Genomic DNA, 9,134 nt, shown 5'->3' on the forward strand with positions numbered 1-9,134 from the left:
GGAACGGGTGCTGTTGCGGTACGGGGTGTTTGTGTGTATAGACCTTTGTTTGTTACCTTGAGGTTGTTGTTTGATGTCCGCGTATTTGGGTTAGGTTATGCCTGCGCACATCTGTGCCTCTACCCTGGTTTGCCGCGCTTCCCTTGAGGCATGTGAACTTGCGTGAGAGCTTGGCGGCGTGAGTTTTACAGGGTGGAAGTTGGGGAGGAGAAGCGCTGCTGCTCTCTGGTTATGCAGCGTGGATCTTGGCGCGACCGAGAAGAGGCGGAGGGGTTAAGCATATGAAATGGTTGCCGTGGGTTTTTCCAAGGACTGATTGACTGGGCGGGTAGGTTGTCTCGGAAGCACTCCAAAAAAAGGGGAAAGGTTGGAGAACAGGCACTGTGCCGCTGTGAGGAAATTGATCGGGGCGAGGGCTGGCTGGCTTTTGTCCGCCCCTTCTTTCTGGCCTAGGGGTTAGAAGCCCCGATCCACGTCATGAAGCACACTGCTCAGGCTTGAATTTAAAAACGCATCAAACCAGGCAAGTATGCGGAATAGCCAGCGGCTGGTGAGGTTGAAGACGACGAGAGTGAGTTGACAAGTTGGGGTTGGTTGAGTGCGTGACCAGAGAACCTGAGAGGCTTCTTTACTGTGGTAGTCTTGATTCAAGGCTACAAGGTATTAGAGAGGGCGCTGTGACGCATGGCCTGGACTTCCGTCTGGTGACTTCCTGGTGTTTCTCATTAAAGGACATTTTTAATTGGCTCGCAAGTAATTTTGCAGAAAAAACTCGAGAGGTGGAGAACTTGACTGCTTGCAATGTGGTGAACTGGCTCTGACTTGACGTGACATGACAACACGACAACATGACGTCACCGGGCGTTGACGGAGCAAGTATAGTTGACTTTGGTTTTCTGTGCAAGGTATGCTTGGAGTATTAGTGACGGGCAAGTAGCCATAGGTAGGAGCGGGCGCTTCTGGCGTGCGTTCATGAGAGTTGCTCTTGTGGTGGTTATGGTGGCGGTAGTAATGGTTGCCTTCGTGATCGTGTGGGTTGTTGCGTGCCGTTGATCCTGGAAACGTCTTGTCCTGAGCGCAATTTACTTGCTGGGGACATTTTCCCATTTGCGATTCTCCCCAGTGATTTCGCTGCTGCGCGGTTTGCGCTGTACTTCCGCGATCTGCACATAACTTATTGCTGTTTTTGCTAAAGCAAAGCAAAGCTTGCTAGCTTCAATACTGTTGGCTCTGCTTCCAGCATCATCACCCGTGAACCGAAGCGACCATGAAGCACCCACCCCGGTGATGCCCGCTGTGTTTTTGCGTCTTGACCACCTGACACATTTGTGGTTTTGTGTCGCTGACGCCTGACCCATTGACCAATTGTTGACTCCTTGGTGCCATCGCATATGGAGCACTGCACTGAGCGTACTAGAGGGGCTGGCATTAGCATTACCCCTGCGCGGTCACAATCCGTGATGCCACGATCGCTGTCTGCTCATCCTTTTTTCCCATGTCGGACGTCCTCAGTCATCCACAGTCCGCTGTGGCTATAGCTGACAGGTGGAGGCTGGATGGGCTAGCTGACAGATGAGAGTGGAAGCACACATGATGCATCTCTTTAATTTGGACATTTGGTTTTGTCCGCCATGCGCTGCTGCGTGTCCCACTGCCTTTCTGTTGTGTAAGGCAAAAACGTGCATGGGGGTTAGGGTTGTGGCTGTGCGGGGGTGGTGACGAAGGGGGGGAAGGATAGGCTGCTGGTGCGGTGGCCTCACTGCTATACTGCCGTCAGCCTCCAATGCGTTGGCCCCCCTGCCTTCGTTTGGGGTGTCCACGCGCAATCCATGCACACACGCGTGCGCGCACTTACCACCCCATGAAGGTACCTGACATGATGCATGCTCATGTTTAAGACGGCATTCTGACGTTACGCTACGTACGTAATTTGACCTATTGAACATGATGACCGTAAGGACTGGCGATTCCAGCTGACGATGAGGACTGAACGCGACTCTGTTGACGATCCTGCAATTACATACATTTTGTGTACGTATAAATGTACTTGCAAGCAAGGTGGTGGCCCACCCACCTATTTACCATGCTTGAAATGACCGCTAAACTACCTTCCAACGTAGTGGCATCATAATAAAGCTCTGCGATAGGGAGTTTTTCTTTTCCGCAGGGCGGTTGTTTTTTCGCCTGCCAGCGTTGTCTTGTTGCATGTGCTGCTGTGCAAGAGAATATCATGCGAGGGAGCATACGCGCGCCGGAAAATAAGCAAACTGGCTGTGTCATGCTGCTGCTGGCGTCCTGCGCTGGCCATGCGACCATGCTACAACCTACTGCTTAGACAAGCTGTGTGCACCCTGGTGTAAGGGTGGCGATTGTACAGAGGCACGTGGGAGACACGTGTGTGTGTGTGTGTGTGTGTGTGTGCGGGGTTAGCCGCGTTTGCGCCGCATAGGCCCCCGCAGCCGGACCAGGCGTTTTTCCGCACCTGGTGCGTGCCTGCGTGTGGATTTAGCAACACTGCCCAAATGTCTGCATACATGCGGCGGCTTGGCTTGACCTTGACTCCTGTCAGGGGGCTGAGAGCAAGTCCCGGTCAGTTTTCAGAGCGACGCAGTATGATGTTGCGTGGGTGCTACTTCTTGGGGTGTCAAGGGGCTCTTAGAAAGCGGTACTTAGACATCTACAAGACCTTTCGGGTTGAGTACGGCGGAATCCGATGTTTTACAGCTGCGAGTTTGGCTGTAACGTTGTGATCGTACGCTAGTTGTTATCATCGGATTAAATGGTCTTATATATTGTCTTAAAGTCGGCGGGCTAACTGCACTGCTGTGCCAGAAAGGTACTGACAGCTTGTTGCGTACAGTTGCTGGGCTGCCGGGCTCCGATGTCTCTAATGCCCATGTAACACCATCACGCAAGGCTCGAGAAGATGATCGTTATTAGGCGGGAAAACGTTATCGTTATCCGGTCTGGAAAGGCGGACCAGAGTGTGGATAGGTGGGTAGAAGCACAGAAGAGCCGGCTAGGCGGCTAAGCGCCAGAGCAGACCAAGGCTCCGGAACACCCTGGGACGGCCTCCCGGGACACCTCATGGGACGAAAAGCAGCCTGCAGCACAGTGTTGTGCGGGAGGCGTTCCTAGGGGCGCTGCACTCGACCCGTTCGGGGTCCACTGTAACAATCGCATTCTGCAGCACTGGCGCGCTCTACCACGTAACTTAGCTAAGTTCAACACGAGACCGTAAGGAAAATGAATGGCCCGTTTCTTTTTGGCCGTTACACGTGCGAAGACTTCGTTCGGGCCATGCGCAAAGACGCATAAAGGCACGTTTGGAACGGAAACCGCTGTCGTACACGCCGATGCCGCAGGGTACTCAAAGGATGTCACAAACTCATTGCTGATGCATGCATGAGCGTCAATTTGAAACATAGCCAAGACCACATTCGTCATTTGATTCTGGGTCTGGGCGTTTATGTTGACGCACACATCGTGCGATTATACAGCGTGACTACGGCAATGGCCACTCACCCTAAACTTTAATGTTTATTTAAGAACTAGCTTGAGCCAATGTTGGCGCGAGTGGTGGCCGGCGCTGCTGCAGGCCACCGGGACATCACGTTAACGACAACTTTTAGCTTGTCTGGGCGGAACGCATTTTCCTTGTCCCTAACGCATATAGCAGCTGTTTTCAACCGCTTTTGTACCACCCACATCAACAGACCATGCTCACCCGCTGGCCAACCCACGGCAGCAACCCATCCCGAGGTATGCCGGTGGCGTCAGGCTTCGTGCTCTGCATGAAAGTCTCTCTCTAGTCCCCTTACTATAGGCTGCAATTGCGCACATCCCGGCGCTAGCACAGTGGTTTGGGACTCAGAACCCACCACCAAAATGTCCTTCCCAGTGTGGCTTTTTCCACTACCTCGTGTCTTTCGAAGCAGTGGCCGTGTGGGACGCGACGTTACCTCAACTTGCTCAACTCCGTCAGGAAGATCGGGGGGCCTGAGGGATGGACAACAGAGCAGCCGACAGTCAGTCATTGAGGAAGGCCTTTCCAATCTCTCCTCGTGCTTACTCCGCATCTTCGTGCGGACCACACTCGGAAATCCTTCGCCAAGTTGTAATTCAATCCTTGGGAAAATGTCCTTGTAATTGTAATACACCCCTCTTACATTTATTCTGTGACATCATTTCGGCCCACAGCTCCTTGCACCGCGTGAGCTGACCCCCGGCATAGAGGCGTCCGAGTACCGAGCGCGGCGCCACCGGCTGAGTCAGCTGCTGCCGCCCGGCGGCTCTGCGGTACTGCCCGCCGCGGCCACGACGTACATGTCCGGCGTCATCCCATGGCCGTACCGCCAGGTACGACAATACAGCCAGGAGTCAGGTCGCTAGTCGCCGCGCCTGCTTTCGGTCTGCTGGAAACGGGGCGCGGGAGCTGGTCCTTTTCTCCTTGCCGGACTTTGTGGGGGCATCGGTTCAACCAATGACCCACGGGTCAGGAGCACGCCGGCATAGCATCAAGTGTGATGGTATTACAACGGAGGCTCCCCGCCCAACCCGTAGCGATGCTGAGGAGGGCCATGCTTGGAGAATGCAGGAACGAGATGCCGTACCCATCCCTTGCACAAAAATGCCATGCACTGCCTGCGCGGGGAAGCTGTCAAAAATGTCCCTAATGCTGTTGGGTCGGGGGCCGAGTTGGGTGCGGGACCTCACTCTCGTTGGGAGCTGCATGGCCATATCCTTCTCCTTCCTGGCTTTTAACCCCCTCCACATCTCTGGCTATCCTTCAAATAACCTTCTCCTTGGCTCTGAGTTCACCCTTTAGCCTTTCAAACGTATATTAAACCTTCGGCTCTGAAAATCAAAAATCCAAATTTTTACACCTTTATGGTCACCAAGGTGTTGTAAGTTATATGTTCCTTTTTAACTGTGGTATATTGGAATCGCCCCGGGCCCCAGGACCCGGACTTTTTCTACCTAACGGGCCTTATGCAGCACGGGCTAGCCGTGCTTACAGCACCGGCACCGGGTAAGGTTGATGCAGAATGAGCGTAAGGTGTGGGATGCCTTTCCTCCTCATGGGTGAGAAGGATCGCGATGCGTCCATTTGAGGCTGATGCGGAGCTGTCTTATCTCCCCATTCGCCGAGGAGAAGGAGGAAGGGAGCGGGGGAGGAGAATGAGGAAGGGGGAGGGGGAGGAGGAGGAGGAAGGGGGAGGAGGAGGAGGAAGGGGGAGGAGGAGGAGGAAGGGGGAGGAGGAGGAGGAAGGGGGAGGAGGAGGAGGAGGAGGAGGAGGAAGGGGGAGGAGGAGGAGGAAGGAGGAGGGGGAGGAGGAGGAGGAAGGGGGAGGAGGGGTTTCCCCCTGTTTAGGTGTATGGCTCCCACGCATCAGGCTTACAGGCATCCATTCAAACCCACGTAAGCCTGCTGGGCTATCCAAGTCCAAATCAGGTGAAAACGCTCCGTCCATGCCCCACGTCTCCCCCATCCATTCTCTGATGGGGGGGAGGAGTTGGCCGCTGTTCATTGCCGTCGTCGCTGTCCTCCGCTTTGTACTGCTGCAGGATCGATGCAGGACCCCCGCTTCACGCTCTTCATCGACGCCCCTAGCGCCCACGTGCGTCAGTTCCTGTTCTGTCTGGCGCACTTTTGAGCCCCGCGGTCGGAAGGGGGGAATTGAAGGATGTGCAGAGAAAGCAAAGGGTCGGCAAGAGGGCCATGGAAAGATTCGTGCGAGAAGGCTGCTGGAGGGGATCCGGGTATTTAGATAAACTGGAGGAGAGAGGGTATCGAACAGGGGCCATGTACCGCGGAGTGTATATGAATCATATGGGGAGCGTTGAGCACCGTTGCTTTTTTTCCCTGCATGTTCGCGCAATATTTTGTATTTGATAATGTTGCAGGAATCTTAGATTCCTGAAGCTGTTCCCCACGTGGACGTGAAGCCCACGCGTTGGCCCTGAAACCCGCACGCTGTTGTCTGTCCCCCCTTGGACTCTCACGGGGGCATCTCCCAACCCGGCCTTTGAATTTCCTCCCCAATGCCCGCACCAACTCCCAAACCCCTCTAAAGCCCCTCTAATGGCATCCATTCGCAGCGAGAGAGGTGGGATGGCGCCAGCATCGGGCGGGAAGCTGCGCTGCGAATATTTGGCGCTGATGAGGTTTATTGGATGCACGAGGTGAGGTGCAGGGTGGAGAGGAAATGTACGGAATCGGGCGCTGCAGTTATTGAGCCAGGGTCGCAGATGCGGTATAGCCTAATCAGAGACACCAGCGAACCCCAGGAGCGCTCGCCCCGAAGGGCGGGCTCAGTGACACCTGCTGTTTCGTAAGGTACAGCACAGCACAGCGCACGACATGACGGTGGGAAATTGTACGGCATTCGTACGACAGTAGGATGGCCGTATGGCAGACTCTGATCGGCAAACGTACACACCCGCATGCCGTTCCTCGTTTCGTTGGCTCGAGCTCTCCAATCACACGTGATTTTTCGTGCGTCGTCGTCCTTCCTTGCGAGAATTCATCCTCATGGACTTCCCGAATCTTCGTGGACAGATGCCTCGGAAGTTACAAGAGCTGGTCAAGTCCTCCGAACCCATCTTGTACGACACGGATCGGGTGGGAGCTTACCACCATTCGGCCCTCACCGTTGCGCTTCGCCCGGCGCTCGAGCAGCCGGGTCGCGTCGCGCCGCTGCGGCCCTTGCTCCAGTCCTTGAGGCTCGTGAAGAGCCCGGCTGAGGCGGCGCTGATGCGCACGTCGGCGGCAGTCGCCTCCGCCGCGGTACGGCACTGCATGGCGGTGACGGCACCTGGCACGACGGAGTACGGCCTGGCGGCAGCGTTTGAGTACGGCATCAAGTCTGCGGGCGCGCAGCGACTTGCGTATCCTACGGTGGTCGCCGGTAAGACGGAGCAAACTAGGTGCCGGGGGATTGCTCCGTCGCAGCAAAGTTCCATTTCTCTTGCACCCGCACCGTTGTTAAAAATTACCACTCTTTCCTGCCACTCGCCTCCCATCACTCACTCTTTTCCTTTCACTCTTTCTGCCACTACGGGCTCTTCCCCCTCTATATCCGCCCACATCATATCATTTAACTCACTCCAGCGTTGTGTTCGTTGTGTTCGTCACGCAGCCCATTTCACCACACACCCACGCCCATACCGCACACACCCTAGCGAACACTAGCCGGTAACCACACCGCACCTCAGCACACAATACTGCTGTGTGACGTGTTATAAAAAACGTATACTTGGCAACCTTGTGCGGTTTAGCCAACCGTAACCAACCGCAACCAACCACAACCCAACCACCGCAACCCAACCCCCCAATCCCCCAAACTGCCACTCTAGGAGGCCCCGACGCGTGCACCATCCACTACGGGCGCAACGACAAGGTGCTCCAGGGTGGCCAACTTGTGTTGATGGACGCGGGGGCCGAGTACTGGGGCTACGTGTCCGACGTGTCGAGGACTTGGCCTGTAAGCGGGACCTTCAGCGGTCCGCAACGTGACGTGTATGCTGTCGTACTGGAGGCGCACCAACGGTGTGACGGGGGCTCTTGAGGAGTAGGGGAGGGAGGGGAGTCACGCGCGGCTGGGACGACGCCTCGGGGGGAATTGGGGAGTGGAGTGGGAAGGCAAAAGAGTAGGGAGGAGTATGAGAAATGGGGCTGGAAGGGACTTGCGAATGTATACCCGCCGGTGGGTTAGTCCTTGATGGCACGAGCGCCGTACACATTGCAACAAAGGTAGAATGCAAGCAATAGCAACAACAACAACAATCATATCCGAAACGCCCTTTTCTCAACGCCCTCACACACAAAGACGGCCCTTTTTTCTCCATGGCATGATATGGCCTCATCCGCGGCCTGGGGGGGCCCCCATCCCGCATCCGCAGCTGTCTGGCCGCCTGCCGCCCGGGCTCCTCCATCCGAGAGCTTCATGCTCTTTCCATCGACATCTTGTCGGAGGGTCTGCTGGATCTGAAGCTGCTGCCCCGGGCATCCTTGGCGGAGATACGCAACCACCTGTACCGGTGGGTGCTGCGGGGATGGGTGGCCTGCCAGTCGGGGTGGTGATGGTTTAGCCCCTTTGATTTTCGGGCATGTTTTTATCCCAACGGGCCTTTTTTGCCCCTCTTTGCGCCTCCTCCTCCGCCTCCTCCTCCTCCCCATCGTCACCATCCTCCTCCTCATCAAGATCACCATTATTACCGACCACCCTGGCACCGGTTCAAAACTCGTTTCCCGCATGTCTCGTACTCATCCTTCAAGACCTTCCCCTCGTGCGCCCCCTCCGTACCTCCCCTCCGTACCTCCCCTCCCCTTCCCTTCCCTCCCCGGTATGGTGTCCCCACCCCCCAGTGACTTCTATTGGCACAGCCTGGGCCACTACCTGGGCCTGGACACCCACGACACCCCTCTCATAGGACATGACCGCCAGCTGGAGCCGGGGACGACCATCACCGTGGAGCCCGGTGGGGGGGATGGGGGGGAAATGGGGGGGAATAGGGGGGATGGGGGGGAATAGGGGGGATGGGGGGGAAATGGGGGGGAATAGGGGGCGGAGAGGGGCCCAATCAGGCTGTGAAGCTGTGCCTGTTTCTGCGCATGTGCGAATGCAGCGGGGCGGGGGGGAGGAATGGAGGGAAACTGGATGGAATAGAGGAATGATGCGAACGCGACCCCCCCACGTCGACGGATTGGAGGGGTGGGATGAGCGTGCGTGTGGCGTCTTGTGCGTGTTTTTTATAGCGCTAACAACCCGGCGGTGACCTGGGGGTTAAGAAGCCCTCTTGGTGCGCTTTAGTCCCTGTGGTCAGGACTTCACCCTCTCCCATGTTATATTGGAGCGTGTTGCTGGATCATCAGGATATATTGACATGCTGGCTCAGTGACCGTGTGTGCGTATGTATGTGTGTGTGTGTGTCTCTCCGTGCCGGTGTCTCAATGTGTTATTTGCTGTACAGGGTTGTACATTCCCGACCTGCCTCAGTTCGGGGTTTTCCGTGGCATCGGTGTGCGCATCGAGGACGACGTGCTGGTGACGTCATCTGGTTGTCGTGTGCTCAGCGATCAGGTGGGGCACTGTAATTGTACGGCATCGTACGGGATAGTACGGGATTAA

General features: G+C 56.1%; 1 protein-coding gene across 1 annotated transcript; it reads left to right on the forward strand.

The window, feature by feature from the left end:
- Nucleotides 1–4,194: 4,194 nt before the first annotated feature.
- VOLCADRAFT_58370 (uncharacterized protein) lies at nt 4,195–9,134 on the forward strand (the record flags this gene model as incomplete). Its single annotated transcript, XM_002948455.1, has 9 exons — nt 4,195–4,359; nt 4,963–5,037; nt 5,405–5,455; nt 6,103–6,186; nt 6,563–6,911; nt 7,360–7,552; nt 7,906–8,043; nt 8,372–8,484; nt 8,977–9,134. Coding segments are annotated over 9 exons (1,326 nt in total), but the record flags the coding sequence as incomplete, so codon positions are not given.

This window comes from Volvox carteri, assembly GCF_000143455.1.
Source record: "Volvox carteri f. nagariensis unplaced genomic scaffold VOLCAscaffold_10, whole genome shotgun sequence".
Lineage (NCBI taxonomy): Eukaryota > Viridiplantae > Chlorophyta > Chlorophyceae > Chlamydomonadales > Volvocaceae > Volvox > Volvox carteri.